The following is a 22,593-nucleotide window of genomic DNA, read 5'->3' as shown; positions in this document are numbered from 1 at the left end:
TGCACTTGAACTCTTGAGTCTAATCAGGTGGCGTTCATCCTGATCAGTTGTTGGCTCCGAGTGAGACGTCGGGATAGTTTTTTTTTTTTTTGTCACTGGGGTCTCTGTCTGTTCTGCCATGAACACCCTCCGTAGTTGTCTGTTGTGGCTTTGGTACCACAGAAACTACATCATCATTTTCCTCGCTCCACTGGTCCTCCTTCCCCTGCCAATCATATACCCTACATCGGTGAGTGTGTGTGTTTGTGTGTATATGGAGGTGATGAGCTGTGTTAATCTGTTTGGCTTGGCTGAATAGTTACCAGTGTTACACACATTTGACTGCGGCTGGAGATATTTATCCTGGCTCTCTGCCCTGTTTCACTCATTGGCTGATTATTTAGATACCCGAAAACTAGCCGCTACCGTACAGCTGAAAATGAATTAGTAAATGATTAGTTCATTGATTAACAAGAGAAGATACTGTCGAGCAAACAAAACAAGCAATCTTAATATGGTGAAAAAAAAATTATATGTTTGATCAACCGATTAATAAGAAAGTTTTTTATACAGTCTCTAGTTCTTCTATTTGACAAAAAGAAATTACAGGCTCTCGAAAATAGGAAAGCCAAAATGATCTCAATATAAACCAAATACTTAATGTATTCAAACAGATAAATTATTTAACTTGTAATCATCTGTAAAACTCATTATTGTGTAGCGCAACTGGCAACATCAAGTGAATGCTGCCCTGGAGTCAAAGTGTGCGACGTGAAGTGAGTCCAATGTTTTTATGATTGATGAAAGTCAAAAGTTCAGTAACAGAGTGTACAGATGATCTTAAACCACATTCTGTTGATGAGGCACAGTGCAGGTAAAGACGCACAATGATGGCAGCCCCCTAGATTTTAAAAGGTTCCCACAATGCATTGCCTGTTTAATAATTTTCATGTGGCGAATGATGAATTTTACACCTGTTTTCCAGAAAACAATAAAGGAAACAAGATATTTGAACTCACTGAAACACACCCTCACCCCCTTTGTATGAAACTCCTCATTAGACACAGGCATGCAGCATCTTATCAACAGCAGCCTTTAAAATATCAGATGTGTATTTTCATTCAATAGAAATTTTCTGTCAAATTTTATCTCTCTGTCATTGGCCTCATGTTCGAGATCAAAATTTTTTTTTTGACCTGGTATGAATCTGACGGTTCCCTATTGGTTGCTCTCAGTTTGCAGCTTATTACAGACGGTGACTGAACTATTTCTCTTAGAGCCCCCACCATATAAAATCCCTTGGTCATTTTTCTGTTTTTTAAAATGATTTAACATAGGCTTGCATTTATGCCGATTTATTAGACCATGTCTTAATTTCTGTTATTTAAATGCTTTGTAAATTGAGTTTATTATAATTGCTGAGTGTGCCGTCATAAGAATGGTCTTCTCATTACAACTAATTTCAAAAATCACTTTATCCTAATGTTTTAAAAGTGTAAATATCACAAAGCAGACATCATCACCGACTGCCTCACGATGCTCAGAGTTGAATGAGGTCTCGGTGCAATGGAAAATTTTTGTGTCGGGTAGTTTAAACTGTCTAAGAAAAATGATTTTTACAGAGAACCCATAAAGAGTTATCTCATGAGACAAGATCTCAACACTGTTTTATGACCAAGGGTTGCTGCTATCTGCATGTGTAAAGTCTTATTGCCTTTTAAAGAGTGAATGGAGATAAGCTGAAGGACGCTAAAGATGAATTTCTGTAAATCTTGTGTGTCTCCGTCGCTTCTTCCACGTGCCTAACCCAATCCAAGTCATCACCTGTGTCTGTGATGTTTGTTCCTGTTCATTTAGAGAAATTGAGCATGTTTCTTTCACCGCCACTTCTGATCTGAGTGTGTGTGTCCACAGGAAGCGAAAGGTGGTTATGCTATCATCCTCATGGCTCTGTATTGGTGTACAGAGTGTATGCCTCTGGCTGTGACTGCCCTGCTGCCCGTCGTCCTCTTTCCTATGATGGGCATCATGACGGCTGGAGAGGTACCCACCTCATTTATACTGTGCTTCATTATGAGGGGGTTTATATGTAACTGTGTTTTACTCCTACGTCACCTAATATACTATACATGTAACAATACTCCATTTAAAAAAAAAAAAACAAACCATTGAATGTCCTATTTTAGTATGAAGGTTACTATTAATAATATAGTTTACATTCAAATAAACAACATTGCTTGATTATTAAAATATTTGTAGAGTTTTACTGTTGTAGCTGCTCATGGTGGACCAGACTTTCATAATTTTCTCCAGTTATCCAGTTTAGTTTGGTAAGGTGTTTCTAAAGGTGCAGTCCAAGAATATATGGCATAATGGTGGTACAGTGAGCATGCTAGTTTTCTGTGAAATTATTATTTGAACTGTTCTTCAGTTATTTAAATAAATAAAAAAACTAAAAAATGGTGCCTAGCAAATTTTTAGATGTTGAATCTGAAAAGTTGAAACTGACTAAATATAATATAATTAAACCTCTGCTCAGATTTGGTGCAGTAGCAGTTAACACAATATCATTATTATAGTAAAGTACAATTAGATTTGAACTGTTTAGGATGAAACTACAACCTGATTTTGATTTTTCTTATCCTCTTCACTTCTCAGCCAAAGACCAGCTCCGGCCAGAGTCAAGAAAAGAACAAAATAAAGCAGAATAATCTGTGAATTTATCTGAACTGATGAAACAGTCCATACTGAAATTGATGATATGACAATAAGATCAAACTTTGGAGTAAATGAAAGATCTGCTAAATGCAGTTTTTCACTTTTGTTGGTCATCAAACAAATTCGACACAACATAAGCTCTGCATTAGACAGGATGCTCCTCAGTTACTTCAGAGTTCGTTTTGTTCTGAGGTTTGTGTCTGTGTGATCTCTCTAAGGTCAGTATTGAATACCTGAAAGACTCCAACATGCTGTTCATAGGCGGCTTGTTGGTCGCCATCGCAGTGGAGCAGTGGAACCTCCATAAGCGCATCGCCCTCCGAGTTTTGCTGCTGGTTGGTGTTCGTCCTTCCCTGTAAGAAAGCTTTGTCACACAAAAGGTTCATTAAACTGATTTAGTTTTAAGATCATTTAACACATTTAACACATCACATTTATTTCTGACAGTGCACATAAAAGACTTATCATGCCAATCCTGCATTTAGGTCTTTTCGGTCAGCACAAGAGTATTTTCTGTATTTACAGTTTCTCACTTCACTGATTTCTTCCCAACAACCAGAGCACCAAGAAATTAACAAGTCATTTCATATTTACATGTACGGTGGCCCCCTGAGAACCCTCTGAGGACAAAACACACGCAGAATTTAGAAAAAACACTGCAACACCTGTAACACCATCCTATGATAAATCACATGCAAACAATAACACACATGTTAAATCCGTGAATAGTGCTCATGCCCATCATTGTTAATGCATGTCAGTATCTCCAATCCCTCACATCCACACAGGCTGATGATGGGCTTCATGATCGTCTCGGCCTTCCTCTCCATGTGGATCAGCAACACGGCTACCACAGCCATGATGCTGCCCATCGCCCAAGCCGTGCTGCAGCAGCTCAAAGCCACCGAGATGCAGGCGAGTGACAGAGATTTTGAGGCTAGAGGTGCAGACAACGAGACGTTTGAGCTTGAGCTGACAGAAACGAAGGAGGATATAACCAGTATGAAACAGCCAGATGTCCCAGCTGAGCCGGAGGACAGAGTGTGTAAGTGAAAACAGCAGAGGGATCGATTTGTTTCCTAACGCCAGAATACTAACTCACCAGATGATTTGGGTTCTAGATGAAAACGACAAGGGTCTAGATTCACTCCAGGAGTCCAAGCTACGAGCAATAGAAGCAAAGTACTCACACCTGACCAAAGGGATGAGCCTGAGTGTGTGTTACTCTGCCAGCATCGGAGGCACAGCCACGCTCACCGGGACAACGCCCAACCTCATCCTGAAAGGTCAAATCGAAGAGTAAGACCTGAATGAATATCAGTCACACATATCTACGCGAACAGAAGAAAAAAAGTTATTCTACAGAGTTAACCTCTGATTTTCCTCCTCTCATTGCTTCATATTTCATATTTTTTTAGGCTCTTCCCTGAAAGTGGTAACGTGATCAACTTTGCCAGCTGGTTCGGCTTTGCTTTTCCCAACATGGTGCTCATGCTGGTGTTCTCCTGGGCATGGCTTCAGTTCTTGTTCCTGGGCTTCAAGTAAGGGCTCCTCAGTTGAGTTTAGTTTCTGCTGATTGGATTGGAAATGGGAAAAGTTACTGGCTTGGTTCTTTTCTAAATTAGTATTAAATGAATGTTCCTTAAAATGGATATTTTAAATGTGTACACATTTTCATACTTTACTCCAAGAGTGTGTGATGTAGCATTACAGCAAATGATGTTCATGTTGACTGAGGAATAAACAGCGTCTTCAGATAATTATATAAGATGAGTACATATTGAGCTTGTAAAAGAGCAATAAACCTTTGTACTCTCTATTGAAAAATACATCACTGTAATTTATTACTTAACCATTGAGCGGATGGCCTGCGCTTCAAACTTATTCAAATATTTTAAAATTCTGTTCCCCTCAGCCTGAAAAAGTCATTTGGTTGTGGCGAGAAGACCGATAGGGATAAGGAGGCGTACGCGGTGATGAAGGAGGAGTACAGTAAACTGGGGCGCATGAGGTTCGCTGAGACAGCCGTGCTCATCATCTTCATCCTGCTGGTGGTCCTCTGGTTCACCAGAGAGCCGGGCTTCATCGACGGCTGGGCAACGGTGCTCTTCAATCAGAAGAAGGCGTGAGTCTCTCTCTCTCTCTTTTTTTTTTTCTCCACGACTTATCAGTCCCACACACAACATGCTGATACTTTAAATAAAACAAAAAAAGAAAAGTAATCTGGAGTGAACAGAGTCCAAAGCAAATATAGCCCTGTTTGCTTTATACTCCTCAGTTGTTTTAGTTTAATGTTTTATTAACCCCTTTTTAGAGATAAGACAATTAAGGTGTAACCCATCTGTACGTTGCTGATGGTTTTCATATAAAGCCTCCATTTGGCTGCCAATCTCACACGCCTCTCCCTTCCTTATGTCCTGGCAGTTAGCCGGGTAGAAATGGCAACATTTTCCTGATGTTAATGTAGTTATTCGTAAAAGATAATAACAATAGAAATCCAACCATGGATAAAAACATACAGGGTTTTTTGATAACAGATGACTGCATGATCTCTGGATTTATCTATCAGAGCCTTTTTAGATAAAAAGCCGTTTATTCACTGAAGAATTTAGATCCTCTTCATATAGATTACAACATACACAGTCCCCATATCCACTCTTTCCGTTAAAAGATGTTCATGAAATAATGTCTACAGAACATTAAAGAGTATTATTGCGCAGGTTAGAAACACTGAATATCCATTTTTAATAAGAAACACGTGATATTTTGCTGTGTTCTGCTTTAAGCTCCCCTCTCCTTTAAACCTTCTTCTCTTCTTAAAGTTTTTGATCTTTATTAACAAAGATGATGAAGCCCTTTTAGTTCCAGTTTGTTGACTACACATATTTTTTACTGACAGCATTGAGACAAAGTGACAAATTGTCCTATAATGTCGTCCTCTGTTCCTCAGTTTTGTGTCAGATGGAACTGTTGCCATCTTAGTGTCGATGCTCTTCTTTGTCATCCCCTCCCGACTGCCAAAGTTTGGCAGCTACGGTTATGATGAAAAAGGTGAACTGTTTATTTTCTCCCATCACATTTACAGAAGAAGAATCCCTGATAATGTCACACAATGACCTGAATCGCTGCTAATTAGAGAGCTGGGTCACGATCACTGTGTAGCTGAGACACTTCTCTTTTATAATTGCTGTTTCATGCTCAACCTTCATCTGGGACTCACAGGTAAGAAGGTGAGGGCTCCTGCCGCGCTGCTGAACTGGCAGGTTGTCCACGAGCGGATGCCCTGGAACATCATCCTGCTGCTGGGAGGAGGCTTCGCTCTGGCTGAAGCTAGTGAGGTAAAAAAAGAAGGAAAAGAAAACAAGATTTATGTGATTTCTTTTTTAAAATACCTGTTCCGTTTCATATTGTGCTGCAGGGATTTATGGGGAGAATGTAACATTTGATGATCTACTAATATATGAGGAGTTTCTGATCTTTTGTGGTTGCAGATTTGTTTATTTGGAGTTCTTATAACAAATTAGTTCTGGACAAATAAACAGAATAATTGATTAACTAATGTGATGAAAATTACAACCATGTAAAAATAAATAGTAATCCATCCAATAGCTGTTGAGACATTTCACTTTCCGCATATAAGATCAATGGATCAACCAAAAGAGCCACGCTGCTGTTAGCATGAGTCTTTTTGAAAAACGATCAACCTCTTTAACCTTTGTCGATTTGTTTCCAGAAATCAGGTCTGTCCAAGTGGTTGGGAGAGAGCTTGGCACCTCTGGAGAGTATTCCTCCTTATGCCATCTCCCTGCTGCTCTCCATGCTGGTGGCCACTTTCACCGAGTGCTCCAGCAACACAGCCACCACCACCCTGTTCCTGCCCATACTGGCCTCAATGGTAAACAATTTAAACAGTGTCCGCACGCACACATGATTGTGCAAACTCCTCTCGGTGTCTTCAACACTCATTGGGCTTTTATTATAGTCTACAGCTATCAGGATTCACCCGCTCTACGTGATGCTGCCCTGCACCATCGCTGCCTCTCTGGCCTTCATGCTGCCCGTGGCCACACCACCCAACGCCATCGCCTTTTCCTTTGGAGTGCTCCGAGTTATTGACATGGTGAGATTCATGAACACATGCTGTTTTGGTTCTGATTTAAAAGATGATAATAGTCAAGAGGTTGTGTCTTTGCTGAAGTTGGAGTGACATAAATGTTGAATCATTACTAAAATGTGTTTTGAGGTACTGATTTCTTTAGTGGCCTTTTGGTCAAAAGTTGAAATTTTGTGCTAATGAGATGGAAGGTTGTGTGTGTGTGTGTGTGTGTGTGTGTGAGAGCAACAGATTTATATTTTCACTTTCAGCAGTTTTATTGATGCAAACCCCAATTTAATATTCTGTCATTCACGTGTCATAAAGAAGGAGAAAGAGTGAAGCAGTTGAAATAATAACACACGTCAACGTAAATAAAAAATTAACATTAATCACTTTTATGTACCCTCTAAATGAACAGTATGTATATGCATGTATAATCAACAGACCAGGAAAGTACTCAAGACCAATGTCAAGACCCTATTTTGGGGATTTCTGTACTGATCTGTCTGTTTTTGCAGGTGAAAGCTGGATTCATGTTGAACCTCATCGGGATTTTGACCGTTAATTTAGGCATCAACACCTGGGGATACACCATGTTTCGGATGGGCACCTTCCCTGAGTGGGCCAACACAACGAAGGCCCCCTGAGAGATGTCTGTCTCACAACCTTAGGTATTTAAGAATGAAGTTATTAGGAAGAATTTAAGTTAGAAAAGGCTATTTTTTATCACAAGGTTAATAGCAGAAAACCTCTTTGAAAGGACCTAAACTTATTGTATTGTGTTATTGGCGCATCTCTTTGGTCAGAAAAAGAAAAAGCTGATGAGGAGCTTTAGTGGGGAAAGATCTGTACCTGAATCATTAATTGTTATAGAACCAGAGAAGAGGAAACATAATCAAGAAAATAAATATTAAATTGAACCAGATCCAGAAAAAAAACACAATTTAGATCCATTTGGACCAAATATAAAACGTGTATTACTATAAAACCAGAAAAAAGCTGTGTTCAGTGCTTCCACGTGTCATTTCAATGACCGAACAGAATAGAAAAGATGTGGGGGGGTTTCTTTGAAAAAGTCTGAGGTCATTTCGTTGTGTGCTTTCTTTTGGATGTGGTACACTCTCATTGATCTATTTATATCCTGTCTATATGAGTGATTGTATGAAGCAATGTGATTAATTTGAGTGATACTGCATTTACGAACACGATGTAAATTAGGTGAAATTTTGTTCATTGTATCAGTAAATTTAATTTATTGCTGTGGTCCTTTTGTTGGACCTTAAGTCGGAAAGTTTTTTTTTTTTTTTTGCTGCATGTTTTTTTGTTTTTTTTTATGAGTTTGGTTGTCTCACTGTTTTTATCATGTACATACAATGGGTTTGTCTTTACTTTTCATTCAATAGTTTGTTTACAGAGACAGAAACTTTTCTTTTTTGTTCATCTCGATCGGGGAAATAGCCTCCTTGGACGAATACAGGCGCATTATTCAGCCCGGCTCTGTCCAAAGGTAACTAAATGTGTCCACTAGCACCTCTAAAGCTTACTGATTAACATGCTATATCTTGTTTGTTTGATGTAAAAATCAAAGCATGAAACTATGACATGGTGGATCATTTCTTGGCTGTGCTCAGCAGCTTTCTGGAAGACACTCCCCTGAAAGCACAGCTTGTTATTTTAATGCTTTAGTTTGTGTTGGGAATGAGACATCACATGTTAACTTGTGACTTTAAGAGGTGAAGGTATTTCCATTTTTCTTTTGACGCGCCCGCTAATGTGTTTCGGCATCAAGGAAGGTGAAAAACAAAAAACGCACAAATCAGTAATAGGAATGTGTTACTAGTGATGTGTACAGTGAGCACAAATAAAAAGGTTGGTTGAAGGATAACTCTGAGATAAGAGGCTGCCAGAAGGATACGATGTAATTGGAGGTCAGTTTTTATCATGTTGATTCCAGTTGAATGAAATAAACCATGGAAAAAGAAACAGAACATCCTGGAAAAAAAAAAGACAGTTTTTTTTTTTTTTTCATATTTCATTTCTATGTACCAGAGCCATTTTCTTTTTCGGAGAATAAAGCATTGTCACGTGCACAGTTCTCTCTCTGTCATTCACACCGACAACATTAACAGTCAAGTCACTGCGATATTTCCAAAAGTCCCATAAATATTTATTTTACTCTTGTTCAGTCACACCGGTGGTTGAATTGTCAAAAACTTTACATCAGTTCAAAATAATTTTTACACGAGTCACAATTGATCATAAATAAATCTGCTCTACACATCTGTGCAACATCTTTGACGTAACATTCAAGTCAGTCTGAGCCGATCTGACTCCTCTCCTCTCCACGTTTTACCACTTTGAGCAGATTTGTTATGTCTAACAATCAGCAACTAGTACAGGCCCAGAAACACAGTCATTCAAATTTTAATACACTTCAAGTGACAATCTGAATAAAACAGGGGCATTCAAGTAATTTCCTTTCATCACAGATAATTAAATAAATAAATATATATATATATATATTTATTTATTTAATTTTTTTTGCAAATGTTTTGCACTGCTTGTTTGATCACACTTGCTGTAACAGACAGGAAGAGTTTGTTTCAATTTCAGTAAAATCACTTGTGTCAAACACACAAAATAAAATGGTTTTTAACTCAGACAGCATGTGCAGATATGCTGGAGATGAGACGGAGGATCATCTGGATACTGTTTGAGTTGGAGAAAGAGGGAAAGCCAAGTGTGCGTGTTACAACTTAGAGGGATCCCATGACAGCTCAGGTGCTGATGTGCTGTGTGATCTGCTTGACAAATGCCCTCGAGAATCAACAGATCAACACACAGCCAGGTCCAAACTGACTGCCGTGAGAATCAGAGGCAGAAAACAGGTAACAGAGATGCACAAACATACAAAAAAATAAGTACGATGATTTTTTCTTTTTGCTACATTCCCCAGTCTTCTTCCAAGTTTTCCTTTTCCTCTCTTATGCAGAGTTTGCAAACAGTCAAACTGTAACTACAACAAAGTTCTCAACAACATCTTTATCACCGAAACAAAGTGACATGAGGCTGGAAAGGTGCAGCTCATACACAGATGACAAAGTACGTTTACGGTCAGATCAGCTCACTGTTTTTTTGTTGCTGTCTCTGTGGAGATGTTGTGCTTTGAGCAAAGACAATAAACGCTAGACAGCTAGAGAGATAATTAAGAACCAGAGAAACAAGGAAACAGGAAGTAGGTCTGATAAATTCAGAATGACTAGCTATTGTCTACTGTGTAGAAAATGGGCTACTAGGTTTCAGAAATCTATTTAACCTTTTTTAAACCAGATGAGCACATTACTGATATTTATATTCAGACACTTCTACCAGACCAGTAATCATGCTTTAAACTGACACAGACCCACAGACACATACAGTAAAGACTATCATACAAAGTATAGGAACACACACACACACACACACACACAGACACACATAATCTGAGATTATTTGGGGAAACCAGTGTATAGGATTTATAAGGCTCTATTGTCGGAAATGGAAGAAAATATTCCGAATTTTGTTTTCATGAGCGCGTAATCACCTGAAACTAAGAATCACTGTGTTGTTATCTTAGACTGAGCCCTTCGTATCTACGTATGGAGCAGGTCCTCGTCTGCTGCCACGTTTCTGCAGAAGCTTGGAATGGACGAACCAAAGACTGGCTCCTGTCAGGGCCATGATTGTTACCTGAAGGCCACTACATGTGGTGTAAGTCCTCACCTCACAACCTCACCACTAGATGCCACTAAATCTTACACACTGGTCTTTGAAGTCCTAGAAAAACACATTTTTAGATGCATGTTTTGTTCCTAACATGTTCAGAAAAAAAAAAAAAAAATTCTATCAATATCTAACAAGTTTTTTTTTTCTTTCTTTTTTTTTTTCCACTGCACGACGTGGCTGAAACATCTGATGTTTCCCAGAAAGTTGCTCATTTGTTGGTTAATCGAGTTACAAACACGCTTTGTTTTACGGCGAAGCCGCAACAAGCTGTGAAACTACGCGTGTCCATGTGTGTTTGTGTGAAACTTACCCACACAGACACACACAGACTGTAACTGACACACTTGGATGGGCGCTTTCTTGACGGCATCATCTCAGGGGGAGAAGGAAGAGGGAGAGGGAGAGAGAGGAACAGGATGACGCCGGTGCACTCTGATTGTCCCTCGGTTGGTCCGTGCATCCGCCTGTCTCTCACATCAGTGCATCGTGTCTACGTCCCGCCGTTGTACGAGTAGTCTGCCTTGTTGTGCATCACCAGCTTATTGTCCACAAAGTAGAAGCTGTCGGACTGCGTCTCATACGGGTGCAGGATCATCTCTCTGACTGTTAGCAGACACAAAAACATCACAGCTGCTAGAAAACTGAGCACCTGAATAAAGAAAATAAGTGTGAGGAGGCTCCTGTGAGGACTGATGAAGGGACAAAGGCTAAACATCTTAAACCTCCTGCAAAATTCTCCTGAGTTGACCTTCTCATACTGCAACCTCTCAAATGATGACTGATACGTGTGTGTGTTTGTGTGCGCAGACTTACTGATGTCCTCAGACAGAGGTGGGAATTCGTAGATGTGTTCACACGTGTTCTTGCTGCTGGGCATGCAGAAGCCGAACTCAAAGTCAAAACTCTTGAGCAGCTTCTCTCTGAAATAATGTCTCTCAATCATCCTGAAGTTTTCAATGGGCATGTCTCCGACCGTGAACTCAACGCTGCACAGACAGAGAGAGGTTTGTAAGCAACTACTTCCTGCTGAAGGAGGAGTCAGACATGTTCTCACTTACGTGGCTCCAACCTGCCGCAGTCGGAGGAAAGCCGGGGTGAACTGGTACCGGACGAACCGGCCGGCGTTGGGGTCAATATCCCTCTTCTCCCCGGCTTTATCTGTGGTTCAGGCCAGAGCAGGACGGACACAAATCAAACGGACTTTTTCTATTGACAGAATAGATTTTTACGCTCATATTTATTTAAACTCTGGCAGTATATCCAACTCGATATTAGCAGTTTCTCTTTGCAGTGTATGTCTGATTGTCCTGACAATTATCACTAGATTACTTTGACTTTGAGGAAAACATAAATATGGTGGTTCAGGGACAAACAAAAGGAAAAGTTATCAGCAAGTTGTTCCATTGCAGTTATATGAAGTTTAGATGGAAGAAAGCGATAGGAAGGTTTTGTGACTCGCCTGTAGATGGAGGTTTGGTGATTTCAAACAGCACAGTGCCAGTTTCCATGTCTCTGATCTTGAATCTTGTGAAGTCGATGTTATAAATGTTCTCGTCTGGGCTGCACAGATAATCTGGCAGAGAGGGAAGGAGGATGGAGAGTTAGACAAAAGTTCGACAAAAAGTACTCAAACCACTTGTGAATGAAATTGATAGGATTTTTTTTTAATAACGCACACATAATAAAATCGTGTCACGATCAATATCACCGGGAAACAGAAGTGCGAAGTATTGAACCTCAATATCATTTTTTAAAAAATGATTTCTTCATAGTTCAGTAGACAGATCATGATTTTTATTTATGTTACGTTTCATTTTATTGTGGTGCACTGTGCTTTTGAAATGTAAATCATTACATCATTATTTACTTATTTTCACAGTATATGAATCTCAGGTTTCATATTAGCAAACACCCTTCAGAGGACTCAACTTACCTTTAATCACAAAATTTAAAATATGTTATCTTTCATATATTTATTTTTCTTTATTAATCAATCTATTTGCATGAATTCTATTATTAATCACTGGTTGCAGGACGTTATAATACTCTAAAAGCGAGAATAGACAGTTGACTGATGTGTTGAAAATTTATAAAAAAGTTCATTTCCATTTTTACTAGAAAAAATAAAAAAATAAAAAATCTAACCTTTATGAGAAACTGTTAAGGAGCCATTTCCTCACAACTATGCACAGACACAGACACAGAGTTATTTTTGCTCCTCTAATCCTTCCTGCCCTCACCAGGCAGTGTCACTGCTTATTAGCGTTCCCAGCAGAGCAGACACTTCCTGTTTCCCGCTCGATCCAATGAAACCACTGGCTGGGAGGTGGAACTACAGCATCTCTCCGTCACGTCCACCGAGGCCCACTCGCCTGCCGCACCACGCCAGCCACAGAGCTCAAACATATAAAAAACGAATTCGAGATGACATTGTTTCAGGGATTTGAGGGTGGATCAGTGTGCAGCCTCGAGAGACACGAACAGACTCACACTGTGACTTTGCAAGATCACTGAATGTGTGGGATCACATGCCACATAAATTTATCAGCTGCGTGTTTGTTTTTACGTCTCATCTGATGTAAACAGATGCGGGATTGTCTGGCGGCATGTTCTGCTGTTTCTCCTGATGGTCTCACACACAGCACAGGGTCCAGTCAGCAGACAGTAACCTAATCATGTCTGTCTGCTCAGAGATGACAGTAAAAGCGTGGAGTCAGTACAGTGAGAGAGCATTTAATAGCTAATGATGACCAATCATCTCTCCAGCTGTTCTTCTGTCTCCTTTCAACAGCAGCAGCAGCTTCCCATTAAAAAACAGACCATTTCCAGATGTCGCCATTCAGCTTCCCGTTCATGCATCTGTTTCTGTGTTACTGTTTGTTAAACTGTCGCTGTCACTATCTGCCTTTTTGTTCATTTCCAGAAACAACAAATGAAGCAGTTTTCACTTGAAAGGCATCAGCGGATTAAGTGTCCGCAGGGTGATCAATAACTGGGTTTACATCCAAATGCTACAAATATTTCAACCGAGGCCAAACTGACCAGCATGAAGAAAATGCTAATTAATGGAAATTTCACCTAACAGCTGTTACAAAAACATAAGAAGTCTGTTTGTCAGGATACAGACAGTATCATGTTTGTTTGTTGGATTAAGCCAAAGAATTTGCTTCATGTATGTCGCGATTTCACCTCAATCTCTTTTCACTGAACAGTTTTTATCACTGCACAAACTTTTCCATATCAGTCAAGATTCAGTTTAAAATATTGCCACGGTAGCTCAAGATCCCTTTGCTTTGCTCAAAATGGAAATGCAAGAATTGATTTTAGATTAACCATCGGTCCAATACACCCAGAGCCAGATAATAATGGATTATCGAAGGAGCAGATTATTGACCAATGAGTGAAATGCATTCAAGAAAAAAAAAAAAAAGACAACACATTGAGCACTGAGTGAATCAACTCACAAGAAACAGTGTTGATGCCGCTCTGACCCAACGCCAGCAGACCAGGGTAACTCATTATTTTCAGAAGACAAGCCTGCCCACTAACCCTGAAATCAGGACAGATAAACAGCATAAGTAGCTACTTTTGTTCTCTATTTGCAACGCTTTGGGTGAAACCACAGACTGGATACAGCTCCTATAAGTCAAGATGCGTAGATTGATGTTGGATTTTATTCTGGTGTAACTTCCTTTTCATAGCGATAAACCTTCAGAGACTTATGAGCCGAATCTGCAGCTCAGCGTGGTGTTACAGCTTCTTGTTGCAAGTTTACTGAAGTGACTGAAACTTTTTCTGTCGATCTGCCACTCTCGACCCAACAAGCGTCTAAATCTGGGACAACATACGGAGATAAACAACCATTCACCCACATTCAAGCCTACTGATAATTGAGATGCACCAGTTAACATAGACATTTATGTCTTTGGACTGTGGCAGGAGCTGCAGCACATTCAGCAAACCCACAAAGGCACAGGGAGGCGAATGGGATCATTTCTAGCTTATTGTGAAGGAGTTTTCAGTCACAATCACCTTTGGCTCTTCGTTCATTCTTCATTGCTTCCCGTATAGTGTTTATTTCTGTATTAACTCACTTACAATCCTCCCTGGATGTCATTGTCATGATTATGTATTCATGCAGCAGCATCGCAGCAGAACTGCACCCTGAAGTCACAGTTAGCTGTCAGCTCCATTTACTGTACGGTCTAAGTGTTTGTGACAGCGCTGATCTGATTCGTTGCGACCCTGTGATGCCTTTGCTCCTCTTTCAGTCTGAACGCTCTTCCTAAATACATCAGTTCTGAGTACGTCAGCCCATTTACTGCCACACGGCACCTGAAGGTCCACGCGGCCCCTCGCCCACACGCAAGAAACAAACAGACAAACACACATGGTTTTAATTAATGCTGTACAATATCTGTGCCAGAGCAGTTGTCCACGGGTGTGAGAGTGGAGAGTGTGTATTTATATGTGTATAATATACTGAACCGCAGCTGGTGTTGTCCTCATCCTTTCGCTAACCTGCTGCTAATTGTTACTTTTGAGCCTCCTAATGAAGTCCCAGGAGTTCACTGAGTTTGGATAAGACACAAAGAGTTTCTGTGTGCGTGTGTGTGTGTGTGTGTGTGTGTGTGGCTCTGTGGTGTCAGTGTGTTTGTGCATGTGTGTGTCTCCTTGGTGTCAGAGTGTGTATGAGGGTGTGTTCTCACCTAACTTCAAAAAACCCAAAGTGTTTTATACCAAGTGACATGCAGTCTGTTACCTACACTTGAGACATGTTCTGTCTGGAGGGGTGTACTGTCACTGCCAAACAGCAAGTTATCTTCACACGGCTGTGTGTGTGTGTGTGTGTGCGCGCGTGTGTGCGTGTCTTTCTAACGCCATGTGAACAAATGTTGGTGCAAAGCCGTCTGAAAGGGGGAAGGGCGGTGTAGCGTCTGGTCACCACAGTCGGAGCTGAATTATGCAACACATTACAGTAAGTGGACTATTAACAGTCAAGCCTGAACTTGTGGTCTTAACTCTGCTGCAAACAGGAAGCTCATCTGCAAACCACTTCTTTACGCCTCAACATCAGCAGGCTTTAAAAACAAAACACTTTTCTAACTTAATGTTCAAACCGACGGACAGATATATCCAACTCGCGCCAATCGAAGTGATGATACCTACATGACAGTTTGGCAACATTTCAATGTTATTACGCTCATCTTTTAATGTACGTTTCACTTATCTGTTTGTTGGTTTTTGTTTGATAGATTTTAAAACTTCTATTTTCAAAGTTATTGATAAATCATATCGGTTCAGAAGACTTTAAGAGAACTTAACTGTTTTATGGAAGTACGCAGCATCACACCACTCATTGCCTACAACAGGTTTCACATTACAAGCATTTAAGGACAAAAACACAGGATTTGTCTTTCACTGTGAGGTAAATCAAGGAAATGTATTTGCAGAATGATGGCAGCTGCTTTTGAATTCAACTTTTAAAGTATAGTCCGGACATGTCCAGACGATATACAAATTTAAATCATTTATAGTAGTTTGGTTTTTCTACAAAATTGAATTTGCTCCTTCTCTTTCATTAGAAATCTGCAAATATTTTGGGTGTCTGAAGTGTATCTGCTTGCAAATAACGCTTGTATAAATTATTTGACTGAGATTAGCCTGAAAATTAGCTGTTTCCACAAATATTGCCTGTATGTGCATTTAATAAACGGGGCACAGAGAAAACCTTCTCTCCTCAGCAAACTTACACGGAAACAGATCTCTACCATCACACTCTGCCCAGCGAGACGCAAACATCAGAGTAAAGGAACAATGAGAACGAAACATTTTTGAAACATGACATGATACAAAAAAATGAAACTCCGAAGACACCCCCCACTCTGTGACCATTTGGAAGAGCTGGTGAAGGCGCTGCAAGCCGCTGCAGAGTGGTTTATTAATAGAGCTAAATTTACCACAATGAACTGAAAGTGCTGCACAGAGACTGACATATTGGGGAAAAATAATGTTTTCTCAATCCTTTCAATCGTGCCTTTCTTTTCCCTGACATCTTGTGTGAAGTCGCTGCAGATGTGGCAGAGAAATTCAGCCGCACTGAGCTTGTTTTAGAGGTCCCCCCCCCGAATAAAGCTGGGACCAGACAGATCTTAGAAACAGTCAGTGGAACATGAAACCATATTAAAGGCTTATAAACACAACATGCACAACAGCAAAAATTATAGCTGACACTGATAATGGGATCTAGTTCAGCCTGTCCCCCCTGAGCTGCAGATTGTTGGGTCCATCCTCTCCGGGAGTTTCCACATCTGCAATTACCTTTATTTAAACTGAGGCCTCCTTAATTCTGAAAACACATTTATCAAATTTGACATGACAATAGCTCCTTTGAACATTTTTGCTTGTTTATAAGATGATGGGGTAAAACCAACAGCGTATTTAAATTTTCTGTCTCTGATTGATCTTTTTTCTGCTGTCAGAAACACTGATCACTTTTCTTCGTTTCAGTGCTTGGTGAGCAAAACAGTACGAACAAACTTCATCTGAAACAGCATGAACTTTAAGTGTAGAAGTGTGTTTTGGTATGAACGTGATTGTGTGTTTTAGTACAGAGCATGAAAACCTCCATTTACCCCACATGAGCAATCAGCTTCTCTTCAGCTCAGCAAGTAGTTTTCTTCAATACTCAGTGAGCTCCTTTACTGCTCTCTGTCCCGATGGCATCCAAAACACACATTTTGATGTGAAAGGTAGAGGGGCACTAAAATCGTTTAGGGATGCATCTTTATCTCATATACATAAAATTAGCATATGAAGTCTTCATAGCTACAGTGTGTGTGCTAACAAAGGGCAGAACTTTGCTTTGTGAGGTTACAGTGACCTTGACCTTTGGCCTTTATCCACCAATATGAAATGAGTTTGTTCAAGTGACAGTTTGTGCCAAATTTGAATACAGGGTTCCTGAGACGTTCACAAGAGCGGGACAGTCCGTATTTGGACACTAAGCACAGTATAGAAATGTTTCATTGACTGTATTTTTATGTATATTGGACTCTCTAATTATAGTTTTTTTTAATGTGTTGTATCTAGTTAGTTTTTTTTATATATATAAAAATCTAATTAAAAATTTTATTAAATCTGATGTTTGGTGAAAAATCCCAAAATAATCTAATGAATCAATTTCAGATTTCATGTCCTTGAAATTAGTTAACCAATATTGGTCATCAGAGAAGAGATCTTTTGATTAGGTGGATGAAGAGAAGCACCGAGCCCAACTGAGCTCACATGGACTAATCCGGTTTAGATTTTTATTTTAAGGCAAATCCAACTAATCACTGTAGAAAGGGGGCGGGGCTACCACAGGTAGGTGTGGCACAGGGATGATGGGATGCAAGCTAGTTGTGAAAATGGTACAGAGGAAGACAAAGCGCTTGAGATTCTTCCATGAAACTCTTTGTGTTGTTGTCACTTAACATCCAGCTTCAACGTGCAGCTTTCAGCAGCATAACTAAGTATCATGTGGATTTTTGATAGACTGTCGTGGTCACCAGGTGGTCGAGTCCTGCTAGTCTGTCAGATTGTGCTGACCTGGGAAGGATCAGCACTGAAGTTGTTGCAGTAGAAAACTGAATTTACTTCCTGATGTATGTCCACTGGAACATTGAAGGCTTGAAGAAAAGGTGAACATCGACTCTTTAAATTGAATTCATTGTAATCACCTAATTCTACATATTTTTTTTTCGAATTCATCTGAAAAATGTGGCATTAATCATAATTTAAAAATTGCTGTCAAATATGACATTCATTATGTTTTAATTTTTAATTAATGTGAAACTTGTTTCAAAGCTGTTTTCAGTTAAAGCACAATGTAAAGCATTATGTACCAGTTTCCTCCTCTTGGTTCGGTTTGAACTGTGATGAAGTTTGACAGCGTTCTGGCGCACAGAGCTGATGCATCTTGCCTCTGCCTTACTGACCTGAATTTGCCTCTCTGACCACAACGTCATGTAACAGTGTTATGAGACAGGGAGGAGAGGACGGGAAGAGAGCCTGAGATCTGGTCTGGGGGAGGTTGACTGTTGAAACACAAATTACACATGATTTCACACGACTTGTTGTCTGGGTTCGCTGTCAGCAGGAATTCAGCATCTGCTTGTAGATGGGCTGACAAAATTCAGGACAAATAAAGAAATATGGGCAAACACATTAAAGGCAAAAAAAAAAAAAAAACAGGCTCGGTAATGATCTGTATTCTCGATCTGTGATGGGACATCTCAAATTCAGACTCAATGACCCATCTTTGTCCTCTTTACATGATTATGTTCATGACAAACAAACAAAGCTGACCTGGTTTCAGCATCATCCAGCCCACTAAACTTCAGACCTGAACCAGCACAGAGGGGTCCAAACCGATCGAACTGCAGTCTGAGGTGGCCGCTAACAGACCTCTGGGTTTATAAGACTTACAGATCATTGGTTGTTTTGTTGTCACGCTGAAAACCTGCCCTGAAACTTTATTAAGGTACAATAAGAAATGTCATTAAATGCTGTGAAACAGAAACTGTGATGAGCTTGAAGATGACAGACTTCATAACCAAACTGAATTCAGCTCACTACTGACCAAAGCTCTGGCCATGAGCTAATCTACTTCAGGTGAGAGTCTAAATTTGGGATTAAAACCAAAAAATGTATGCCATGGCTTCAGAATATACTTGTTTCTTATCGGAGGGATAAAATCCCAAACGACCAGATCAAAAAATCTGATGCTTATATCCTACAATAGCCTGGGAGCAACCATAGCAACCAACAAGATGCTTTGCTCTATGGGTTAAAGTTGCTAAAAATAACTGGTGGTTAAATCGGCAGTGCTAAAGAAACGATTAAATCATAAGTTTAAAATCTTCATGTCTACTCTAATTTAAAACCTAACTGTAATCAAAAGCTTATTTTCATGATTGATCAGTTATCGATCAGCAACATCAAGCCCCTCAGAGCAGGAATCAATTTCAGATACTTCAGAACATGCAGCAGCAAGAAAACAGAGAGGCAAAACCACAAAAAAAAAACTTGCTCCGGTTGTTTTTTCACCGTGCTAAGCAAGTGTGAGTGTTCATCTACATATGGCAATTTATGGCCTTGTAACCAGTCAAGTGATAACACAACTACACCTGTTGTGTACACCAGGAGAGCAGAGGAGGGAAAGCCGAGAGGGAAGTGTGTGGGAGAACAGAGACGCATGTTCCACCGGCTGTAACCAAGGGGAGATGCTTCATGTTGCCGTAGTGATTCAAGCGTATCGCCACGTTGCTGTGGTGATTCACACAAGCCTCGTCTTGCCTCCAGCAATGACGCTGTGAGATGAGAAAGTGAGAGTTTCCAGGACCATAATAAGGTGCAGCGTGGGAGACAGAAACATCATGATGATCCCGTACGTGTCGACGCGCAGCTGGACAATGATCACCACACAGACTCACTTAAGACGGAGGGAGACACATTAAGACAAAATACAGCAGCTGCTGCTCCTTTTCCAGACAAACAGTGAAACAAACCACCAGACTTCGCGGTGAGTGTTAAATAAAGACGGACAAGTTGAGCCAAAGGATGTTCCCAGAGCTCTTCCTCTTCTCTAAGCTGTGATTACGTCGGACTGGACGTTACAACATCAGGATGTACATGAATAATTGTGTTTCAATAAGATGAATAGTTTGTTGTCAGCAAGGCCGCATACCCAACTACAAATAAAAATAAAAGAAAATGTGTCTCCTTGCTGCTTATTTTAAACTGAAACACCTTTCAAAATATCGGGGATAAAACCCAGTTTGCATGTTATCACACACAGTATGTATTATCAGGCTTGTTGTGTAATCGACCATTCTGGCCTTTAAATAGTTGGATGGCCTGCTGGCCACCTGTTAGCTAACTGATGCTTAAAGACCCGAGGTGCTGAGAGTCGTGAGTGTCTGAACATAAAAGCTTCCTGGCTGACATCTTTCCCCTTGTTCCTCTGTAAGAGGCTTGTTTAAGATTTAGAGGGGTGACAAAAAACCCCATCGGATAATAAGTAATACAAACGCAGCCTTTTTTACCGTGACATTTGAAAAATGTAAATGTTGGGCTTTAAATGGGAAAAAATTGTTTTGCTTCACTAAAAGCTCTGGATGCTTCTCCCGTCTATGACATAAAGCCAGTTTCACACTTTTGCTGACACCTTGCTGTTCACGACAAACGTACCTGCGGAGTGAACTACAAAATTCAGCTAAAAATACTTAAACATCTCCGCCAAGTCTGAAAAGGGCTTTTAGCCACCTAATTTAGATATCTGATTCAGTAAATAAATACATATAACAATATTTGTCACTTTCCACCAAAAAAAACTGAACTCCACATGAACTGCTTTGAGCCATCACCCCTTCAGTCAAAGAACCTGATCCTGAATTGAAGCTCTGCGATATTTAAGGCTAAAACCTGAAGTCAGACACGCTCAGCTGATAATCGGTCCCAGAGATTGTTTTCCAGCATGGCCACACTTCTACAAAGTGCACACATGGATGGATTTGTTTAAAGCTCCACACGCCCCTCACCCCCCAACATGATTATGAGCTAAATGTAACCTCCTCACTCCACCGGTGGGCTGACAGCCACCTCCAGGGGTCAGAGGGCCCACAACAGAAGACACATCAGCAGAGTTGACCTGAGGGGGGGCCCCACTATCATGTGCTTCAATAGGGTCTATATATAGGTTACATAAATAAGGGGACATGGCCGTGACGTGATGCATGACTCATACAGGAGTCTGTGACATCTCAGCACCTTTGTCCTCCTTTTTCTCAGCCGGCAGCAGTGAACTTACTCTCGGTGATCTTCTGCAAACCCAGAACATCCTCCGGACTGATCACCGCGCTGGCCAGCAGGTCTTCCTCGGTGGTGGCCGGGACCCCGACGTCGGTGGAGTTGCATCCTTTCTTCACTTTCATCTCCTCCGTTTGCTCGGGTCTGCCGGTCCTGTCTGCGCTGCCGTCTGTGCCCGGGGCGTCCCTGCCAGGATTATAACCGGCAGGCGTCTTAGCGCTGGATGGGTCCTGGCTGTTGCCCCTGCTGGTACAATAATAGCTCATTCTCTCTCCGCTCCTCCTCCTCCTCCTCCCCCTCCTCTCTCCCCCCCCCCTCTCTCTCCTCACCCAGGGCTTCCAAGATACAAAAACAGTTCCCTCCCTGCCCCCTCTGAAGGATGCACAGTTACTGTCTGTTATCCGGTGCTTAGTTCAAATCCCCTCCGTCTGCGGGAGCCCGCAGTTCGTCTCCTCGGACGCGTCCCCGACTCTCCTTGGCTGAGCGCGCTCCGGTTTTCTGTCTTCTCCGCGGAGAAGCAGCGAGACTGAGAAATAATGTGATAATGTGCGCGGTTTGAAATTAAAAGAGGCGGCAGATGGTCGTCGCTGCTGAAGGGAGGGAGGGAGGAGGAGGAGGAGGAGGAGGAGGAGGGGATCTGACGGAGAGCTGCCGCCGCTCCTGCGCACAATCTGCGCTCCAACTGACGACCGCATTCATTCACAACAACCGGAGGACCTGCAGCGTGTGTGTGTGTTCATTACAGGCTGTCAGGACCGTAGTGAGTGTCATTTAAATGACAAAAGCACAATCACTAGTCCTCTTCCAGTGCATTTAAAATGTATTATTAAAATGTAAGCAGTGCCACTTGCCAGCTGAGCACAGGCCCAGGGGCACACAAAGGTCAAGTGGACCCCGTAACACTTTATCACACCATGACAGGTAATGTTGCTGGGAAGCCAGTTAAACAGAAAAACAACCACAACGACAAACAATAACTCCCACCTGTACTCCCTCCACTAGAGGACTTGCTTAAATCTTAATATGAATGATGCAATAATCCCATAACACTGAGAAAAGCTATTCTGAGTCATTAATAATGTACATTCTGCTTCTACTTCTGTATTCTTCTCTTTTTATTTATACTTTTTGAATGCTGGATGTCTGGGCTTCGAGGGAAATGGAGTATTTCTTTTATTTCAGTG

General features: G+C 40.9%; 2 protein-coding genes across 3 annotated transcripts; one reads left to right on the top strand and one right to left on the bottom strand.

The window, feature by feature from the left end:
* The first annotated feature begins 154 nt into the window (after positions 1-154).
* Positions 155-7,440, top strand: LOC115054175 (solute carrier family 13 member 2-like). Its single transcript, XM_029519242.1, has 12 exons — positions 155-229; positions 1,894-2,022; positions 2,916-3,052; positions 3,486-3,742; positions 3,840-3,996; positions 4,116-4,238; positions 4,613-4,822; positions 5,648-5,733; positions 5,920-6,035; positions 6,431-6,592; positions 6,680-6,817; positions 7,312-7,440. The coding sequence occupies exons 2-12, from the start codon at positions 1,924-1,926 to the stop codon at positions 7,438-7,440; spliced, it is 1,614 nt and encodes a 537-aa protein (XP_029375102.1). The 5' UTR covers positions 155-229; positions 1,894-1,923.
* Positions 7,441-10,674: 3,234 nt separating this feature from the next.
* Positions 10,675-21,675, bottom strand: unc119a2 (unc-119 lipid binding chaperone a2). Of its 2 annotated transcripts, none has more exons than XM_029519302.1 (5): positions 21,411-21,675; positions 11,995-12,131; positions 11,617-11,702; positions 11,372-11,544; positions 10,675-11,161 (listed from the first exon to the last, which is right to left on the bottom strand). In XM_029519302.1, exons 1-5 carry the CDS (start codon positions 21,673-21,675, stop codon positions 11,049-11,051), a joined length of 774 nt encoding a protein of 257 aa, XP_029375162.1. In that variant the 3' UTR covers positions 10,675-11,048. The 2 variants fall into 2 exon arrangements, with proteins under 2 accessions (XP_029375162.1, XP_029375161.1); XM_029519301.1 differs by having other exon boundaries at positions 11,617-11,716; positions 12,018-12,131.
* Between the last annotated feature and the right edge of the window lie 918 nt (positions 21,676-22,593).

This window comes from Echeneis naucrates, chromosome 14, assembly GCF_900963305.1.
Source record: "Echeneis naucrates chromosome 14, fEcheNa1.1, whole genome shotgun sequence".
Lineage (NCBI taxonomy): Eukaryota > Metazoa > Chordata > Actinopteri > Carangiformes > Echeneidae > Echeneis > Echeneis naucrates.
The sequence above is the reverse complement of the archived record's forward strand: the minus strand, read 5'-3'. Positions and strand labels throughout refer to the sequence as shown.